A 21,389-nucleotide genomic window follows, 5' to 3' on the forward strand; every position below is an offset into this window, starting at 1 on the left:
GTATTTTTTCCAGTGAAAAGTATAAACAAAGGGCTTTTAATAAAATGTGTAACAGTTGTGGTGTCTCCTTGTTTGGTTACAGAAGAATAACTTTATTTAAATGGGGAAACTAAACAGATCATCCAGTTTGTTACTTCTCTTCTACAGGAACCTGAACCCCCTGGTTCATGAAGTTCTACAGGCTGAGGAGGAAAATTTTATGGAAGCCCTTGTTAAAATACTTGCAGCATATTATTGAATCAACTGGTAGCAATTATTCTCGTATTCCAGAAACTATGTCTTTAGCTTAGTTTACCAGTTGTGTCTTTGCTTAGAACTTCTAAGAGAACGTGCATGTAGGTCACAATATGAATATGCCTTCAACTGGAACTTGTTAAACCAAAAGATGGGATTATCCTGTCCATTAAAGCCGGAGCATTCATAAAACAGTCTGGTCATGCAGCAAAGTTTTGTTTGTCTAGCACACAAAGGCAATGACCGTTTTTTCTCTTTAGACCTACCAGCTTTCAGTGCAAACAAACTAGTAGAATGCAGCCAGTTAGGGATGGAAATAGAAGAGAAAACTAGACAAGCTATCAACCAAAGTAAATACATTGATAACAGCAAAATGGCCTTTAAACCATGGGGCCTGAAAATTCCCAGAATTTATGGCTACTGGTTTCCAGTTAATCTATTTTACCATTTGCCAAAGTTCATTATTTTATAGTGAAAGCAGCTACCATTTTCAGCATTTTTCTCATTATGCCTCACTATGATTGAGCTTCTTAATTGAAATAGAGCTACTCAGGTCTAGTCATTCCATTTAAGGAATAAAAATCAGTAAGTGCTTTGAAATACCATTTTTGTGTGTTACAAAACATAGTCCAAATACCTTTTTGCAAATAATTAACTGAGTTTTCAAAAGAAATACTGAGTTTGCCACTAGTGTTCACAGAATGGTGAAAGCTATTGTTAGAGACAATGAATATAGCATTTAAAAGCTGGATTTTTCTCATAATTTTGGTTGATTCAGGAGAAACCTCGGCAGAAGGTAAAAATACTGAGGCATTCATTTATTTAGAAAAGAATATGATAATCTAGAATATAGTTTACATATTGCTCTTAGGAAAGTGCTTTATGCAGTTGCTTTAATTTGATAAATGGTTTTATTCTTAATGGGGATATATTTTTGCTAGTGGGGTTTATATTTATAATATTTTTGATTGAACACTTGCTATGAAGAGTGAGCTGTTGCTATGTTGAACCTTGAAATTGACACAGCTATAGCACCTCTGGGAAAAAGTTCAGACACTAACATGAACATCCCATTTTATTATTTCTGGAACCATTTCCTTTGAGCTCATTCTGCAGCAGTTACAGAAACAGACTTTAGTTCCATTTTATTTGTAGACAAATCATATAAATTGCAATGGTTGAAGGTACACAGACTTATAAAAGTAAAAGAGAACTAGGGAATCAAATGCTAGCCTATTGCTAATAACCTAAGATGATGCTCTGTACCTCATGTTCCTGGTTCCTCCAGCCTGGGATACTGCTCTCTTCACCCCTGCTTTTTAGAAGTCAAAATTTTTAACTATTTCCATCAATAGATAATATGACAAGTCAGTGGTATCCACCTCCCTTATCTTTTATTTTTTTTCTGCAGGCTTGGTCACTTCTAACTGGACCAATCTACCCTTGTCTATATTTTTAGTTTTTCCATTGTAAGAAAATTACATCCTGTCAGTCTATAAATTCCTGCCATGTAGCTTCCAGCGTGCAGACCAATTTACAGACTGCTCTCCGCTCTCTAGGTAGGACCTCCTTGAATTAAGGTGCCCCTCTTACCTTCTCTTGTTAGGCCTGTCTAAAGGAATTAGGAATGCAGGAATTTCAAGTTTGTTTAGTAGAGCAATATGTTAATTCAATAAGTCATTAATCAAGCCTGATGATGTCAATAATAGTTTACCAGTAAGTAGTAGTTATTTTCCTTTGTTCTAACAAAAAGAAATGCAGGGGTGCCAAACTTGCTTTGGGCAGATGGCCACATTCCATGTTAAATGATAGCCCATGGGCTAGAATATAATTTAATTTAGAATTCAGCTCTCCAGTCCCCAGCAATTTTCCCACTGATGGCACAGTTAGGGCTTGTTTACACTTACAAGTTTTGTTGCCAAAAACTGGCTTTTGCCAACAAAACAGTGATAGTGTACACATTGCAAGGTCACTTTTTTGGGGGGAAAAACCTTAGTTTTGGTGACAAAAAAGTCCGTCCCTGTAAGAGACTTTTGTCTTTTCCCCTCCCTTTATTGTCAACAAACAGCCAGTGTAGACACCACAGGTTTTTTTTTTTCTGATTTTTATCGGCCACCAGAAAGTATCCCACAATTCCCCCGCTGCTGCTCTGGTCAGCAGTTTGAACTCTGCTATCCTGCAGCCAACCCGCCCCTCCCCCTTGCAAGCCCTGGGACTTTTAAATCTCACTTAATACAGCCCCAACAGTGGACTTTCCTACTTTAAATTGATTTGTGACTGACTGGTAGCAGTCTGGATTTGCCAGCTTCCACACAGCGATTGCAACACACTCCTCTATGGGAAGGGCAGCTCTCAATCTGGTGTCCTTGTGCCACAGCTCAGGGGCCAGCTCAGCATATAGCTCCATGAAGGTTGCTTTACGCATCCTAAAGTTCTTTGAGTGATTGCTCATGTGTATTCCACAATAGGTGCATGCCTCGCCACGTACACTGGTGTCAGAAGTTTTTCCCCTTAGGAGTACCTGTAAGGGAGCACCCCTAGCAACCCCTGAAGGGCGCCTCCATGCTGTGGTGTAAGGGGTGCCACCCTCAGTTCCTTCTTGCCGCTAGTGAAGGTGCTTCGGAACTGCTGCTCCAGCTTTGCTGTAGCTTGTCCCCAGCCTCTTGTTCATTCAGTGTATGTGACCTGTAGTTAGTACTCTATTAGTTTTAGTTTAGTTTAGCTAGTGCACCTGGGCTGGGGCGTGCCCTGGATTTTAAGTCATGTGACACTTGTAGGTGCCCGATGTCAGTGAGTGATCCGCACGTGGACTGTCTACACTGTTTGGGTGAAACTCATCTCAGTGATCACTGTAAGATTTGCAAGTCGTTTAAGCCTCAGACCAAATGAGAGAGAGACATTAGGCTCTGGACTATCCTCATGGAGTCGGCGTTGACCCCGACTCTGGCGTGTCGCTCCAAGTCGGCACCGGGCACCACGATGTTGGTGCGTGGCAACCCCCCCGGCACCATCTACTAGTCGACACTGCTCCATGTCCATAGGGCACACCAAGAAGGCTAAGAAGAGGCCTTTTCTGCTGCGGCACCAGAGTAAATCTGAGGCAGAGACTAGACCCATGTTGGGCAGTCCTTGATCCCCATTTGGCTCTAGGCCTTCAACTTAAGTCAAGCAGAGTAGCCTGGCCCAGTCTTAGCAGGCTTCCCTGGATGTCTGGAAGCTCTCAATGCTGGAGGCCCTGCAGGTGGCCCAGGACGTCATGTTCATGCCGGTACCAGGAGCACCGCCAGAGGCCCCACGCTCCAGAGGCAAGCCGCCACTGGGATCTCCACAGTCACCCCCGACTCAGTATCGGTCAAGAGAATGCTCCCAACGCCGTTCGCCACTCAGCAACCGTTCCGTGTGTAGTCCATTTGGGTCGCCGTTGTCTCCCACCAGGTTCTCTGGCTGGGTTCCGTCTGACCAAGACTCCAGGCACCACTCCACCTCGAGGAGCAAACACTGATGGGACCGAAGTAGACAATGCCGAAGCCCCTTATCTCGGAGGGGCTATTGTAGCCCGTCGCGACATGAACGTCAACGCTGTTCCCGTTCGTCGTCCTGCTCCAGGACCCCACCACATCACCGCTCCTGCAGCCCCGGGTGTTAATCACTGGCCAGTCGCCATCGCAGATCCGCCTGTCCACAGCCGATCGTCAAGCAGCTGTTACCAATGGTACCGGTCCTCCATGTCGAGGTCGCAGTCTTGGGGTCGGCACTGCTCCCGGCACTACTGCTTCTCCCAGTCCAGGGACAGTGGCAGGTCGTATGTCAGCCCAGCCTCCCTTTGTAGCCATCCATCGATGGGTCAGGTGAGCCAGGCTGAACAGCCCGGTGCCACTGCAGGTGCAGTGGCACCGGGCCCCGTGGCTGGCGCAATGGTACCAGTGGGCACTGTGGCCCCCGACGCAGCCCCCAGTGGGGGTTCGCTTGGTGGCCGGAGCTTCAGAAGGGTCGTTGGCCTTCCTTTTCCGACCTCTGAGGAAGGAGTCAGTGGGACATACATCCTCAGCACCATGCCCAGAGGCTGACCAAGTGGTGGATCCTCTGGCGCCGGTGCACATACAAAATTATGGCACCAGCCTCCTCGCCCTCCCCTCCGTCCCGCAGGAGGACTCTAAGGCCCAAGAACTATTAAAAAGGGTGGCATCAAGCCTCAATCTTGAGGTGGAGGAGCCCTTGGACTCCCTGTTTAACGGACTGTCCGCCTCGGTACCAGGCAGGGTGGCCTTGCCTTTCCACAAATGGGTGGCGAAAATTTCAAATGCCCTGCGGCAAACCCCGGCCTCACTGGGCCCATCTCTAAGAGAGTGGAATGCAAGTATTTTGTGCCAGCCAAGAGACATGAATACCTATACACCCACCCTGTCCCTAACTCTCTGGTAGTCGAGTCGGTCAACCACAGGGAGCAGCAGGGCCAACCCGCCCCTATTCCCAAAAATAAAGATTCAAGGAGGCTGGACTCATTTGGAAGAAAAATTATTTGTTTTTGAGCTTCCAGTTACGGGTGGTGAACCATCAGGCTCTCCGGGGCCAGTAAGAGTTCAACCTGTGGGTCTCTTTGCCCAAGTTCGAGGACTCCCTCTAGGAGCATGACAGGAAGCAGTTCAAAGCGCTGGTGGAGGAGGATACAGCAGCTGTTAGGGCAACCCTGCAGGTAATGTCGGATGTGGCAGACACGGCCACGTGGTCCATGGCCTCTGTAGTGTCCACGAGAAGGGCGTTGTGGTTCCTGCTCTCTGGGCCTCTCACAGACCTCTTTGCAGGACCTCCCATTTGATGGCAAAACTCTGTTTGTGGAACAAATGGCTATAAAACTGCATGGCCTGAAAGACGCCCAGAGTCTGAAGCATCGTGTGGGAATCTATGTTCCGGCTCCAGCTCAACCTAAGTTTAAGCTGCATCAGGCTCCTGCCCAAGCTATCCATTCTAAATATGATCCCGCTTATAAAAAGTTGTGGGACTATAAGAAATGCCTGCAGAGGCAGTCTCGGCCTGTCCCCCTAGCCTGGGTCCTCCAAGGGCAAGCAGGCAAGGAAAAGGTGGTTTTGACAGGACACTCTGGATCACCCTGCCAGTTCTCGTCAGGGTTCCACCCCTAATAAAGTTTCCCTTCTCCAATCGGTTGTATGCTTTCCTCCTGGAGTGGTCATGGCTGACCTCGGACCGATGGGTCCTTAACACCATCTTCTGGGGCTACACCCTACAGATTACTTCCACCCTGCCCAACCACCCTTCGCCCCTTCCCTCCTGGGGGACCCCTCTCATGAGGCTCTACTTGAGCAGGAGGTGGAGCTGCTTCTGGGCCTAGGAGTGGTGGAAGCGGTGCTGGGGGAGTTCAAACGCAAGAGGTACTACTCCCACTATTTCCTTATCCCGAAGGCCAAAGGAAGGTTCAGGCCCAATCTGGACCTGCGATGCCTGAACCAGTATATGGTAAAGCTCAAGTTCTGCATGGTCTCTCTGGCCTACATCATCCCCTCCCTGGATTCCAGGGACTGATATGCTGCCCTTGATCTGCAGGACACGTACTTCCACATTCATATATTCGAGGGGCACAGACGCTTCCTCTGTTTCTCGGTGGGGCAGGAACACTACCAGTTTATGGTCCTCCCCTTTGGCCTGTCCACTACCCCCAGCATATTCACAAAATGTATGTCGATGGTAGCGGCCTACCTCAGGTGACGGGCGGTCCAGATCTTCCCCTACTCGGACGACTGGTTGGTCAAGGGCAGCTTCCGGTCGCAGGTGCAGGATCACATGGCACTCCTTCTGTCCACATGCACCACTTTCGGCCTGTTGGTAAACACCACCAAGTCCACATTAGTCCCAGTACAATGCATAGAGTTTAGCGGGGTGGTCCTGGATGCCTCGTTGGCCAGAGCCTCCCTCCCACCAGACATGTTCAAGATCCTGAAGGGGCTAATCGACACGGTCACAAAGTTTCCGGTGACAACAGCTAGAGCGTGCCTCCAGGTTTTGGGTCACATGTTGGCGTGCATGTAGTCCGTCATGCCAGATTCAGGATTAGGCCCCTCCAGCTCTGGTTGGCCTCAGAGTTCTTCCAGGCCAGGGACAGGATGGACAAAGTCCTCACAGTGTTTGAGCCAGTGCTCACCTCCCTTCAGTGGTGGTCCTCCCTGAGAAACATGCTCCATGGAGTCTTGTTGAGGGGCAGGGCCCTGTTGCTGGAACTGGTGTCTGATGCGTCGGACCTGGGATGGGGGGCCCATGTGGGGAACATCCAAACTCAGGGTCTGTGGTCCACTCAGGACGTGACCCTCCACATAAATATCAAGGAGCTCAGGCTGGTACAGCATGCGAGCATGACCTTCCACTCACACCTGGAGGGTTCCCACGGACGACACGGCCTCAATGTTTTACATCAACAGGCAAGGAGGGGCCCAATCCTCTGCCACGAAGCCCTCATGCTGTGGGACTTTTGTTTAGCCCACGACATCTGCCTACATGCCTACCACCTACCTGGTGCCCGGAACTCAGGTGGATTGCTTGAGCAGGGAATTCTGTCAGCACGAGTTGTCTCTCCACTGAGAGGTGGTGCACAGAGTTTTTTGAGTGTGGGGAACTCCCCAGGTGGACCTGTTCATGAATCAGCAGAACCGTCCCTGTCCCCGATTTTGCTCCGAGGGGTGGCCCATGTCCCCATCCAGGACATTTGTAGGGCTGCTACGTGGTCTTCAGTTCACATTTTCACCTTGTGTTATACGATCATCTCCCAAACCAGGGAGGATGCTGGGTTCGGCAGGGCTGTGCTCCATCCTGAGAATTTGTGAATTCCTACCCACCTCCAACAGATATAGCTTGGAATCACCTATTCTGGAGTACACATGAGCAATCACTCGAAGAAGAAAAGACAGTTACCTTTTCCGTAACGTGTTTTTCGAGATATGTTGCTCATGTCTATTCCACATCCCGCCTTCCTTCCCCTCTATTGGAGTTGTCTGGCAAGAAGGAACTGAGGGTGGGGGGAGCGTGCAGTGCCCCTTATACTGCACCATGGAGGAACCACTCCAGGGGTTGCTGGGGGTGCTCCTCTATGGATACTGCTAGGGGAAAAACTTCTGGCACCAGTGCACATTGCGAGCACTCACACCTATTGTGGAATAGACATGAGCAACACATCTCGAAGAACACCAGTTACTGAAAAGGTAACTGTCTTTTCTGTACCCATTGGTCGTCAATCCACACCTGCATGATGACAATGCGATCCCATCAATCAGTGCTTGTTTTCCTAGCCCAAAAGCGATGCTCTACCGTATGCAACTTCTCTGTGAATGCACAAAGCACTGATAAGTTGCTGCCATCTATATCACACTCGGGTGCCTGCAATTCATCCTCTGCTAACTTTGCGAGTAACTGCTAGTAATTGTGCTGCCAGGCATGATGTCCTCACGACAGCTAACATTGCATAGAAGAGAAGTGCAGGATCCAGCCTCTCGCACTGCAGATACTGGCGCGCACTACAGAGGAATGACACTTGAAAAAATGGCATGAAAGAAAACCAGATACCTTTGGAGGGGTGGGACACAAAGAGGTGCATGATGGTATATTTTGCACATCCCAGGATGTGCCACTCTCCATTTCCGCATTCCCACAACATTTACCAACGGATGGTGTCACCAGGCACTGTGGGATACATACCCACAGTCCATTGCTCTCACTGTTGACAAAGGTGCCCGGAATGTGGACACGATCTGTTGACAGAGGGAGAAAATGTACACACACTTTGGCAACTTTGCTTTTGTCAAATTTTTTTCCTTGTTGACATTAGTTTCATTGAAAAAACTTGCCAGTGTAGACAAGCCCTTAGGTTAGGGGTCTCAAACTCCCATCCCCTGGGCCATCTGAAGCCTGAGAACGTCCCCAATGTGGCCCATGGGGCTCCAGCAATTCTGTGGCTGGGTCTATCCTTTGGCCCTGCCTGCTGCCCTGGGTGCTCCTCTCCCCCTCCCCCCACGCGTGTCCCCTGGGCGACTTACACTGGCCCAGGGCCCTGCCAACCACTGGCAGTGCAGCAGAGCTGAGCAGTTTCTGCCTGCTTGCTTCATGAGTCTGCCAGCCCCTCCTTGCAGCCCCAGGGCAGGGTGGGCCTGTGCCTCCATGCGCTGCCCCTGCCCCAAGCGCCCCTTCGGCCAATGGGAAGCTGTGGGGGCAGTTCCAGGGGGCAGCAGCGCACAAGGCCCCCCCAGCCCACCCTGCCTTGGAGCCCCAGGTAAGTGCTGCATCCCCAATCCCTTCCCAGAGTCTGCACTCCCATCCTTTCCCCCACATACCCTCCCGCCCCCAATCTCCCTCCCAGAGCCTGCACCCCTCCCCACAGCCCCCAAACTCCCTCCCAGAGCCTGAAACCCCACCCCCTTCTCCTGCACCCCCACCCAAACTCCATCCCAGAGCCTGTACCCCAGATGCCCTCCCCCACCCAAACCTCCCAGAGCCCATCCTCTCACTCCTTCTGCACCCAAACTCCCTCCCAGAGCCTGCACCCCAATCCCCTACCCCAGACCTCCTCCCCCACCCAAACTTCCCCCTAGAGCCTTAGGCAGGTGGGGGTTGGAGATTTGGGGGGTGGAGTTTTGGAAGCCGGTGTGGCAAAGTACCTGCTTCTCCTCAGCTGGCTCAGTCCCTTTTTGCCTTGGAGACAGGCTTGGGCAAAGTAAAAGCCTTCCCAGTCACGCAGGGTCTGGCTGTTCCTCCTCTCAGTCAGCCCCTTGCTGTTTTACTCCCCTTCTGGGGACAGAGTGCAGTCTTCCTTGCTGGAAGAGGGCAGAGCCTTGCTGCACCTATTTGCTGGTAGCTTCTCTCACTCCCCCCCTGTTTCCCTGCCAGGGAGGGTTTAAAAAGGTCACCAGCAATTGGGGCCAGCTGAACCAAATTAGTTTCCTGATAACCCCTGTTCCAGCTGAACCTAACTTCTCACAGCTGTTTCTCCTCAATGGATAGGGAGAAGCCTTTTAATCCCCCTGGGACTAATTCCTACCCCCCCCCCCTTTGTAGCCATTTGGCCTGGGTTTGCCACATATTTCCCCACCCCCACCCCCGCTCAACACTACGGGGTTGGGCTACTTGGGTCGGAAAGCAGTGCACCCTCAACAGGCCATCTGCATTGCCATGTTGGGTTCCAGACCTATGTCGTACTTTGAAGTGGAAGGGTTGAAGTGACAGAAACCATCTTGTTACCCTCGCATTTTTGTCCTTGTTTTGGTGCATCAACTGCAAAGGGGCATGGTCCGTCACCAGGGTAAACCGCCGCCCAAGTAGATAGTAGCGGAGGCTTTCTATGGCCCACTTTACTGCCAGGCATTCCTTCTCCACTATGGCGTATTTCCGTTCCCTAGGTAGGAGACACCTAGGGTAGGTTCCTCTTCCTACTGAGGAAGAGGATGGGGTGTTCGTCATCTCCAACCATTTGTGAAAGCATCGCCCCCAGCCCTACTTCAGAGGCATCCGTTTGTAGGATAAACTCCTTCCCCCAGTCCGGAGCTACTAGTACGGGGTCTGTGCAAAGGGCCGTCCTCAGATCAGCAAAAGCGGCTTCCGCTGCAGCAGACCATTTTACTATGTCTGGGCCCCGAGCTTTGGTTAGGTCTGTTAATGGGCATGCCCTGATGGCGAAGTGGGGAATAAACCGTCTATAGTACCCCACTAGTCCCAGGAATGCTCTGACCTGTTTTTTCCGGAGTGGTCGGGGCCACTTCTGTATAGCTTCTAACTTGTTGAGTTGGGGCTTCACCACGCCCCTCCCCACTATATACCCAAGGTACTTGGCCTCAGCTAACCCGATTGAACATTTGGACGGATTTGCAGTCAGTCCTGCCTTCCTCAGGGTGTCCAGGACTGCTTCTACCTTCTCCACGTGCGTCTCCCAGTTGGGGCTATAGATATTGATGTCATCGAGATAGGCTGCCGCGTACTTTCCATGGGATCGTAACAGTTTGTCCATTAGCCATTGAAAGGTAGCGGGAGCCCCATGCAACCCAAAGGGGAGAACCGTGTACTGATATAGTCCTTCTGGAGTTGCAAAGGCCGTCTTCTCCTTGTCGGCCAGGGGGATCTGCCAATAGCCCTTGGTAAGGTCAAGGGTAGACATAAACCGTGCCTTTCCCAATCGGTCAATCAGCTCATCTATCCTGGGTATAGGGTATGCATCGAATCGGGACACCTCATTCAGCTTGCAGAAGTCATTGCAGAACCTCGTACTGCCGTCCGGCTTAGGCACTAAAACCACGGGACTGGACCATTGACTATGAGATTCTTCGATGACACCTAAGGCCAGCATCTTCCTGACATCTCTCCTAATCTCTTCTCTTTTGGCCTCCGGGATCCGGTATGGCTTGATGTTCACCTTCACTCCAGGCTCTGTGAAGATGTGATGGTGAACCTCAGTCGTCCTGCCTGGTTTTTCCGAGAACACATCCTGGTTGCGTTCTATCAGGCTGATCACTTCTGACCATTGTTCCGGAGTTAACTCCGAGGATATTCCCACCAGCTCGGGCTGGTTGCTTGTAGGGGATGGTGCCCCCAGCGCGACCACCGGAGCTTCTCTATCCTGCCATGGTTTCAACAGATTTACATGGTAGATCTGCTCCAGCTTCCGGCGACCTGGCTGTCGGACCTTATAGTTGACTTCTCCTATAGCTTCTATTACCTCATATGGCCCCTGCCACCTGGCCAGGAGCTTGCTCTCTGCTGTAGGTATGAGCACCATCACCCGGTCTCCTACCTGGAACTTCCGGGTCCTCGCTTGACGATTGTAGTACGTCCGTTGTGCCCCTTGGGCCTTCTCCATGTGTTCGCGCACAAGGGGAGCGACTCGGGCTATTCTGTCTTTCATCTCCAGCACATGTTCCACAACATTTCTCCCCAGGTTTGGCTGTTCTTCCCAGTCTTCTTTAGCCAGGTTCAGTATGCCCCTGGGGTGGCGACCATATAACAGCTCGAAGGGGGAGAATCCAGTGGAAGCCTGAGGAACCTCCCGTACAGCAAACAGTACATAAGGCAGCAGGGCGTCCCAGTCTTTCCCGTCACGACTAATCACTTTCTGTAACATGTTTTTCAATGTCCTATTAAAACGTTCAAGGCCGTCGGTCTGGGGATGATAGACCGATGTTCTAAGGGTCCGTATGTGGAGCATGGTACATAGGTCCTTCATCAGTTTAGACACAAAGGGGGTCCCTTGGTCCGTCAGGATCTCCTTAGGTATACCTACTCTGGAAAAAATGTGGACCAATTCTTTGGCTATGGTCTTGGACATGGTATTCCGTAGGGGTATGGCCTCGGGGTACCGGGTGGCATAATCTAGCACTACCAGAATGTAGTGATGGCCCCGGGCTGACTTCTCCAATGGCCCTACAATGTCCATAGCTATTCGCTCAAATGGAACCTCGATAATTGGCAGAGGTACCAGAGGGGCCCTTAAGTATGGTCGGGGCCCATGTATTTGGCATTCCGGACAGGAGGTACAATATCGCCGGATGGCCGCATAAATGCCAGGCCAAAAAAACCTCTGTAGGATCCGATCAAGGGTCTTATCTACCCCTAGATGGGCTCCGAACAGATGACTGTGGGCCAGATCCATTACCGCCCTCTGATGCTTTCGGGGGACCAAGAGTTGTTCTATAACTTGCTCTTGGACCCGGACTATTCTATATAGCAGATCTTTCTTAATCACGTAATATGGCCCGGGGCCTTTAACTCTCCCCTCCACTGGGACCCCATTTACCTCGACTACTTCCTTATGAATATTGTGGTATATGGGATCATTGGCCTGATCCTGACCAAAATTCCCGCGTGTGGTCCCCATTTGACCAAATTCTGGGGGGTCTACCTCCGTCTCCCCTTCGGGGACAGCCCCTGGGGAACCAGGCCCAACGATAGGGTTGTTGATGGCCGACCCAGTCCCGCTGTCAGCCGAGCCCCTTCTTTCCCCGGCCAGCATAGACTTCTGGTACTGGGTCAGGATCCTCGTCTCCCTCCTTTTATCCGCCCTCCGTTCCCTCCGAGTCTTCCTGGGCTTCCCCGGCGGGGAGAACAAATCCTGGCTAAACTCATGGAAGGCTGGGGAAGGGCCATCTATCTGGACCACACCTTGGGTCCCAGGGTCATTATTTTCTTCTACCTCGTCCCCGGGGAGTAGGCCATCAAACCCTGGGAAATCTCGTCCGATAAGGACAGGGTAAGGGAGTTTCGGAACTACTCCCACCGTCAACTTAGTGGGGTTTCTGAGAACTTCTATGCTTACGGGGATGGTTGGATAATAGTTGACATCCCCATGCACACAGGATATCCCCGAGCGTTTGGCCCGGGATAGTTGGTCCTGCCTGACCAGCTTCCCCGATACTAATGTGACTGCACTTCCCGAGTCAATTAATGCCGTGGTCTCTATACCGTTCATCTTAACGGGTCTAGTGTATCTATGCGGGACCATCACAACCCCAACCAGACTTATTAGATCACATAGTCCCCCTATATCTCCCCTATATTGCATAGGCTCTCCTAGATTTGGGCATTGGGCAGCAATATGCCCCAATTCGCCACAGGCATAGCATCGGTACCCCGCTTGGGGCAGCCCCCTATTTTTCGGGCTGCTGGGATTTATCCCCCGAGTCTTTCTCCCCCAGTCCTCCAGCCCCTCCGGGACTGCCGGCTGCTCTCCCGCCTCTTTCCTCCTCTCCATTGTCTGGCCTGGCGTTAGGGCAAACCGGGGCCTCGGCGCAGAGACTGGTCTCCGGTTCTGGCGCCTCCCTTTCACGGTGTTCCGAGAAAGTTCTTGGGCTGCCAAGTGTCTCTCTACGAGAGCAACTAGTTCATCACAAGAGGAGGGATCATTTTGGCAGACCCACCCTCGTATGTCTGGCGGCAAACCCCTCATGTACCTGTCCAATACCAGGATTTCCACTACCTTCTCCGGCCCATGGGTCTCAGGGCGAAGCCACTTCCGGGCGAGGTGTATCAAGTCAAATAGCTGGGACCTTGGTGCTTTGTCATCCCGGTATTTCCAGTCATGGAAGTGCTGGGCCCTTATGGCTGGCGTTACGCCTGTCCTCGCCAGGATTTCCACCTTCAGCTGGGGGTAATCCATAGCTGCGTCTGCGGTCAAGTCAAAGTCGGCCTTCTGGGCCTCCCCACACAGGAATGGGGCCAGGAGGCCTGCCCACTGGTCTTGGGGCCAGGACTCCCGCAGTGCCGTCCTCTCGAATGCGAGGAGATATGCCTCTATATCGTCATCTGTAGTCATCTTCTGTAAATAGTTGCTAGCCCATAGCAGCCGGGTCCCCTGGGCCCCGTGCGTCAGCGTGGCCAGGGCTTTCAGCTGGTTCACTACTTCATTCAGGGTGGCTCGATCTTGGGCCGCCTGGTTCATCAGCAGCTGGTTGATCTCCTGTTGGACACGTACTGCCTCTTGCTGGGCCGCCGCCTGTACCCTGGTAGCCTCTTGCTGGGCCGCAGTGGCCTGTAACAGCGCCTTCACTACATCCTCCATTTTTTAAAATTTTTTTTTGTGATTTACCTTGCCCTGAGGTGGCTTGCCACAGAGCTACACTCGCTATCATATCCCACTGCTGACACCACGTGTGGCAAAGTACCTGCTTCTTCTCAGCTGGCTCAGTCCCTTTTTGCCTTGGAGACACAGGCTTGGGCAAAGTAAAAGCCTTCCCAGTCACGCAGGGTCTGGCTGTTCCTCCTCTCAGTCAGCCCCTTGCTGTTTTACTCCCCTTCTGGGGACAGAGTGCAGTCTTCCTTGCTGGAAGAGGGCAGAGCCTTGCTGCACCTATTTGCTGGCAGCTTCTCTGCTTCTCTCACTCCCCCCCTGTTTCCCTGCCAGGGAGGGTTTAAAAAGGTCACCAGCAATTGGGGCCAGCTGAACCAAATTAGTTTCCTGATAACCCCTGTTCCAGCTGAACCTAACTTCTCACAGCTGTTTCTCCTCAATGGATAGGGAGAAGCCTTTTAATCCCCCTGGGACTAATTCCTACCCCCCCCCCTTTGTAGCCATTTGGCCTGGGTTTGCCACACCGGGTTCTGGGTGGCATGAGTAATATTATTGGCCCGCTGGGAGGATTTGAGGACTGGCACTGGCCCTAAGGTAAACTGAGTTTGAGACCACTGTGGTAGGTTTACAACCAGTGCCTGGAGAGTATCTGGCCTAAACATTAGTATCTAAATACTTAGGTATTTTTATTATTATTATTATCATGTCACATTCAACACTGCTCAGTGGGAAAACATGCTCCCTTTTACAGCCGCTGCTGTTTTGGCCCTCTTTTGTCACTTCTTTTCCCCAACCTCTTTTTTTTAACTCTTCCATTCTTCCCTGTGCATTTATTTCTTTGCAGAAACTTTCAATTCTCACATTGCTGTGGCTTCCTTGACACATCTTCCCCATTTCATCTGCTAAAATTATCAGCAATAAATTAGTTATGTTGACACTGAAATGTTAGATTTATTGCAACCATGAGGCCTAGAAACTCTTTTTAGATGGAAACTGAGGTTCTAGACCATCCGAATGTGTCTAGCATGCAACATAAATAGATCAAGTTGGCTGAATCCATCCCTTAGGCCATAAGTTTGACACCCCCTTGCTAAATATATTACCTTTTAGTTTCACTGAATCTGCCCATTTATTGTAGTATAGGACAAAGTGAAAAGAAATGTCTTTGATTTTCAGTATAATTACTCACTAACAACTAGGCAACTCAAGTATAAGTTGAAAGGGTAAATGGTTGCAGAATTGGACCTCATGTGTGAACCCTAGGTACCTATACAGAATTCAGCCAAGCCAATTAATTGTAAATTAATCCAGAAAGCACTGTTATGCATGGGAGACATTTGTAATGAACAAAACATAATTAAATCTTTTGTAGATAAGCCTTGTGATTTGCCACTCATAGAAAATGGGAAGATAGCCCAGTATTATTATAGTTTTAAAAGTTATTATTTTCCAATGAGTAAAGAGAAAAAGCTTTCCTACACCTGCGTGGCTGGCTATACAACTGAATCTGGGAGTCAAGATGCAAGGATAACATGCACAGCAACAGGATGGTCACCAGCACCAAAGTGTTATAGTAAGTCACTTTCATTAGCCTTTTTTGTTTCCTGTGGACATTGTAATGGATTTCACCAAGAGGGTGTAGTAATGAAACCATAACTTAGGGAAAAATTAGGAAGTAGAACTGGATATTGACACTTTACCTCCTTCTCTCTGAAAATTAGTACCAAAACCAGGAATATTGCCTTTTTGTGAAATCAGGTAAATTCATGGGGGATAGGTCCATCAGGGGCTCTTAGCTAGGATGGGCAGGGATGGTGTCTCTAGCCTCTGTTTGCCAGAAACTGGGAATGGGCGATGGGGATAGATCACTTGATGATTACCTGTTCTGATTAACCTTCTGAAGCACCCTGGCATTGGCCATTGTTGGAAGATGGGATACTGGGCTAGAAGGATCTTTGTTCTGACCCAGTATGGCTGTTCTTATGTTCAGAACATCCCTATTTATTTTCAGCCTTTGTGTTTTCATTATTGTTTTTATTCAAATGGTACTGATTCCCCTTCCATCCTCCACGATAAGCAAATGACCAATTTCAGTCAAATTTTAGTTCACTTTGCCTCCTCGCATCTTCAGTAATTTTGCCTCTTACAGGTGGAAGCCCTTCCCTTAATACAGAAATTTTCTGGCTCAGCAGCAGGGGTTAAACAAAGTGAAAGCTGCACTTTGGCATCAGTAGGATTTGCCTGCAGGTGTCTGGTTGGCTGCTCCCTCAGACAGTAATAGCATCCCAGAGAGAATTTAGGGTGTTACCCAGGGTTTTCAGAACCCAAAGCAGTGGGTGTCAGGAATAAATCAATGGGGGGACAGCTCCTCTGGCTGATAAATGATTGGTACAAACAAGAATGCTTTAACCTAAAACTACCTTTTTATTAGGTTTCACACACACACAAAAGTGCTGTAGCAGTAGGTTGAGAGCATCCCAAACATTTATATTTACTCAAAGTCTGAGATGGTTTTGAGTAATCAACAACCAGAATTCCGTGAGCTGTCCTTCCATCCAGCTACTAGGGTGTTTAGGTGCCAGCTTCTTGCCCAAAGAAAAGCTTCCTTGGATTGCTCCAAAGTGTATCCTTTTGCCTAATCTTTTATAGCTAAATTAAACAAAGCACATAATTCATAGCGACTTTTAGTGGGTCACCATAGTAACCCCAATGGGTCACCAATTCTCCTAATTTAAGCAACCTACTCATTTATCTTTTAACAAAGCATTCTGTGTATCTCTAGTCATAACAATAAAATGTATATGTAGGGGCGCTTAAAACCAAGGCTGACTGTCCAAACATTCCTTCCATTCTCATGGTACATTAACTCTCTGTCCCATCCTCCCATTCTCATTAGCAGAAACTGCAAACATACAGCTGTTTGGCCTTGCCTCTCAAAGCCCTAAGATTATTTCTAGCTATGTGGTATTTGGTTTTCAGGTAGCAGTGGCTGGACATACAAAACAGCTGACTGAAATAATGTCAGGTTCCAGAGTTACACACAGTAATATCAAGTTCTGAGGTTATAGAGGAGTGGGGAGAACATCTGTGCCTCTTAAAGTAAATTTTTAAAAAATAGAGGGCACATCTGGCCAGTAGACAGTGAAATCACCAAAACACTGAACTCTCTCTTGCTCTCCTTGTGCTCTCATCTGTTTATGATCTGCTGATGGTCACCAGTTCCCTTCCTGGTGATCTTTAAATGCTACTGGGAGAGAACTCTATGTCTTTGCAAGTGCTCCTATTTTACTCACTGGGAGAGGGTCTTATAGCTTCAAAGTTGGGCAATTTCTCCAACTCTCAGGACTGCCTCCATCACTTCAGGACTGATTGTGTGCATTGCAGCTTCAGTAGCAATAAAGAAAATAGTTAAGACTGGCAAGAAAGAAGATTGTGTGAACCCCACCACTGTCCAAATTCACTAAATTAGGTGACTTTATTATCTTTCTAATTTCAACATTTAAAATACCTATTTGATATTTGGTTTTTTGTTACTATGTCAGGAAAAATCGTTGGGCTCATTATCTCCTCACTGTAGGCAAATATAGGAAGCAGACAAATCCCCATGTAAATATATACTAAAGTTATAGAGAAGCATAATACTCTGTCAGTTGTCTCCTTCTAATCAACCTACTTCTTTTCATGTAGGAAAATGTAGCAAACCTCTCTTGGAAAATGGCATCTTCTCTGATACAAAAGTGTCCTACAAAATATGGGAACAATTGTTGTACAGATGTGCTTCCGGCTATCAAACTCCAGGAGGTAATGCTGATGAAACAGTGCAATGTCTTCCAGAAGGATGGTCTTCTCACCCAAACTGTGCTAAAAAGTTTGGTATGAATTTACATTCTTCTTTATAACTGACTTTCTTTGTATCTTTGCTGCTATATGATACCATTACAGCTAGAGTCTCCCTGTGTTAGGGCAGCTTTTAAACTCACTGGGGCAAATTTTCAGCTGGTCGAAATCAATGGGACAACATCAATTTGCATTAGATGACAATAGTCCCCATTGGGACTACTTATATCACATGCATAAAGTTAAGCCTGCATGTAAAGGTATACAGGATCATGGGCCAAATGGGTAGATGATTGAAACCTTACACATTTTCTAATGAGGTTAGGGATAGTATAAATACTGTTTTACATTTAATACTTCTGTCTTTCCACTGTTGGGATATTAACTTCAGAAGGGGAGCTACTATACAAATGCCATAGCATTGAATGACAGTGGGTGATAATCTCTGTTGCTATCACATTGCCACACTTTTTTACATTGTAAGTTAGTATTAGTGAATAATTAAACTTAAATGTGTAGACTGAGCTATAGATTATGTATTAATTATATTGATTACTTAAGCATTCCAAGTTATCACTTAGAGAGTTAACAGGGTCTTGTCCCAAGATCAGGACCAGCATTATTAAAATTACTATGTAACTGGGAACCTCGATGGGCACAGTGGCAACACTCATGCTATAAGAACTCTTCTGTGTTTACAAATAAAGTATTAATACCTTCAGGACAGTCACACACACACTGTAACTCAATAAGGTATATAGAGATAACACAGAAAGTATACCTGAACTTCCATACTCACACCATCCCTTGCAGAATAACCTGAAATGTTAGCAATTATCTTCCTCATCACCATCACCTTCCTCATCTTCACCAGTGGCCATCATTCTTACATATCTCTTTCCTACTACCCACAGATTGGGATATAACTTTTATAATACGTTATGCTGATGCCAGTATGTCTAATGCATATTCAGTAGGGGTATTTCCTCTCTTCCTTATTCGTACTTTCTCAATCTACTAGTGTTGAGGTGTCCTTCTATATGTTAGTATATTAATGATTTCAACTCATTATCATATACTTTAATTTGTTGCTATCACACTCTTGTGGTTGGATGTTCCTTCCAAAACTTTCCAAAAGCTGACGTTAGCTTATGCTTCTATGGTTGGCTGATGTCATTATGGACAAAATTCCCCTTTACACTCTTTCAGTTCGCCAAAACGTAGGGGTTATCTTTGGGCCATTTATCTATGCCAAAGTTCATAGCCCTCAAGCCTCATGCTAACTGCTGAAGCCAGTGTCTTGCAGGATATAAGCCTGTAGGCTCCTTGCATTCTTACTGAATATAATAACAGCAAGGCAGTGAATATAGTAAAGGCAAGCTATCCCTATGGGCTACAAATGTTGACAGTTAAGTAAATTTCCATTTTAAAAGTAGAAAATGTGGTAGAATTGCATTGATTTCCATCTTCTGCACGTCCATGCAGACTTTGGCTCACTGTGTCAAATATAAAAACTTCTGGAGTGTGGCCACCCTTGCTTTCCTGTGGCTTGTAAGATAGTCCCATTGCACAATAAAACAAAGTATAATTAGAAGTAGTACACGCTAAAAACTAGAGCTGGCTGAACAATATTTGGTGAGTAGTACATTTTGTTCATTTAGGGTCAATTTTTCTTTGGAGATCAATCTATTTGCAATTCAGAAACACTCACTGAATGGTAAAAATACAGAGAAGCGCTACAATTATTTGTAAGGTATATCTATGGAATTGTATTCGTAGTTCAAAATATATTTTTCTCGGGTCCCTGGCTGGTTACCCTACCCTAGAGAAACAGCAGGCATGCCTGAAGAGAACTCTTTGGGCCTTGATTCTCTCTGGTAAAGGGTGGACTCAGAAGGGAAAGTTCCATTTCTCTTGCTATTTCCATTTTGAAGAGTGGAGGACTTTTATGACCACCCTACTAGTATAATCTAAATCTTGTTGCCACACGCGGCACACTTACTGCTGTGTGTGAATGTTGGTTTATGTCTGTGAGTTACAGTTAAAATCTCTGCCTGTTAGGCAGGGTGCTATAGGAAGAAGATAACTGCTTAAAGCTCCTACGCTCACTCACACAACAGTGAGAGACTGTGTAAATATATATAAAGTTGGGAAGCTGCAGAGTCAGAACTACTGAAACAAACACGTTTGTGTCTGAATATACTTATTTGAATCAGTATAGTCAACATGGCTGTGCATCTGGTGCAAATTAATCCATTTCCCTCCAAACTTTGTTAATAAATGTATCTCAGAGGACTTGAATAACTGATGCCCCAGCTATTTACAAATTAATTGCAAAGTTTTGTGTCAGATTTGAACAGTCTACTAAAACATGAGACTTTAATGAGGACATAGTGAGAAAAATCCTATGTCATTTAATTGAAATGAAATAAGCCCCAAAATGAATGCACTTTTTTTTTCTTTTTTTTAAGAGAGGTGCTTAGTACCAGACTTACATCACGGCCACTACTCCACAATCCAGCGGATCCTCAAACTGAATGAAACACTGATGTATGAATGTGATGAGGGATACCACACCAGAGGAGGAAACACTATTGAAAAGGCAGTCTGTCGCACATATGGATGGTCCCTTACTCCGAACTGCACTAGTATGTTGTTGTCTTTATGTAACCCTTCTGCCCATCAGAGATGGCAGCAACAAGAGCTGGGTTCAGTATCTAAGGATTCCCTTTCAATAACACAAGGCAAAACTGGCTCGAGCTCCCATCCAGTGACCTGGGACAATTACATACCACACCCCCTGGGTGCCTATAGGAGGCAATACTTCCCCTCTCACAAGCACAGAGTCTGAGTGTATCAAAAGCCTTTTAATAAAGGAGGGAAGTGGGCTGTAGCCCACGAAAGCTTATGCTCAAATAAATGTGTTACTCTCTAAGCTGTCACAAGTACTCCTGTTCTTTTTGCTGATACAGACTAACTCGGCTGCTACTCTGAAACCACAAACAAGATTCATAACACAAATGATGAGCAAAATACCCATCCCCAAGTAAGTTTAGCAGTGTCCTTTTCTCCTCAGGGTCTTAAGTCCAGCAACCCAACAGTCACCGCACCCACAGTTTCTATCCTTGGTCAGTGCAGACCCCAGAGTTCAGAAGTTCATCTGCAGAATTTAGCTCCCAGCCTGGGGGGGGCAGTATGGGGGCATCTTACATGCGCCACTGCTCATGTTGATGGCTGATTGCCATCAACTCTCCATGGGGTTCTGCTGCAGTCTTCACCACCAGCTGCACCTCTCTGCTAGCCACTCACCAACTTGTCTTCAGCCCCTGCCTACTTAACACAGCTCTCAGTGATTTCAGCTGTTCGGGGGGTGGGGGTCTCAGTGCTGGCTACTCAGAACCACTAGCCCAAAGTAGGGCTAACACATACACCTAGGAATCAGTGATTTCAGCTCTGCGGCACCTGACAAGACTCCTAACTGAGTCAAAATTAACTCTATTATTACACCATGGAGAGAGGAACGGTCAAAGTGGTGTTTCAGGCCTACACTGCCAGGTACACATACCTGTCCCCAGCCCTTCTCAATTCACTGGGCTTTGGAACCCATGTCCCTTGCCTAGCGGGTGCTGCTTGGTTGAAGGCGAGTCCCTCCATCATAAAATGCCAAGTACAGTTCTACTGTTCTTGATTCACATAGCCAAGATAACAACATTTTATTACTCCTGTCCCAATAACAAAGAGACTGGGGATCCCACAGCAACCGAAGTGACCA

The 21,389-nt window shown here is 47.9% G+C and overlaps 1 protein-coding gene across 2 annotated transcripts in view; it reads left to right on the forward strand.

The window, feature by feature from the left end:
- The first annotated feature begins 898 nt into the window (after positions 1 to 898).
- Positions 899 to 21,389, forward strand: part of F13B (coagulation factor XIII B chain) — a 56,134-nt gene continuing 35,643 nt past the window's right edge. The window contains exons 1-4 of one of the 2 annotated variants that reach the window (XM_045028976.1): positions 899 to 1,030; positions 15,153 to 15,353; positions 17,468 to 17,653; positions 20,089 to 20,265. In XM_045028976.1, coding sequence (XP_044884911.1) covers positions 961 to 1,030; positions 15,153 to 15,353; positions 17,468 to 17,653; positions 20,089 to 20,265 — 634 coding nt within the window. In that variant the 5' untranslated portion in view covers positions 899 to 960. Of the gene's footprint in view, positions 1,031 to 1,659; positions 1,794 to 15,152; positions 15,354 to 17,467; positions 17,654 to 20,088; positions 20,266 to 21,389 lie in introns of those variants that run through there. The other variant, XM_045028977.1, reaches the window with a different exon arrangement.

Source organism: Mauremys mutica, chromosome 8 (genome assembly GCF_020497125.1).
Source record: "Mauremys mutica isolate MM-2020 ecotype Southern chromosome 8, ASM2049712v1, whole genome shotgun sequence".
NCBI lineage: Eukaryota > Metazoa > Chordata > Testudines > Geoemydidae > Mauremys > Mauremys mutica.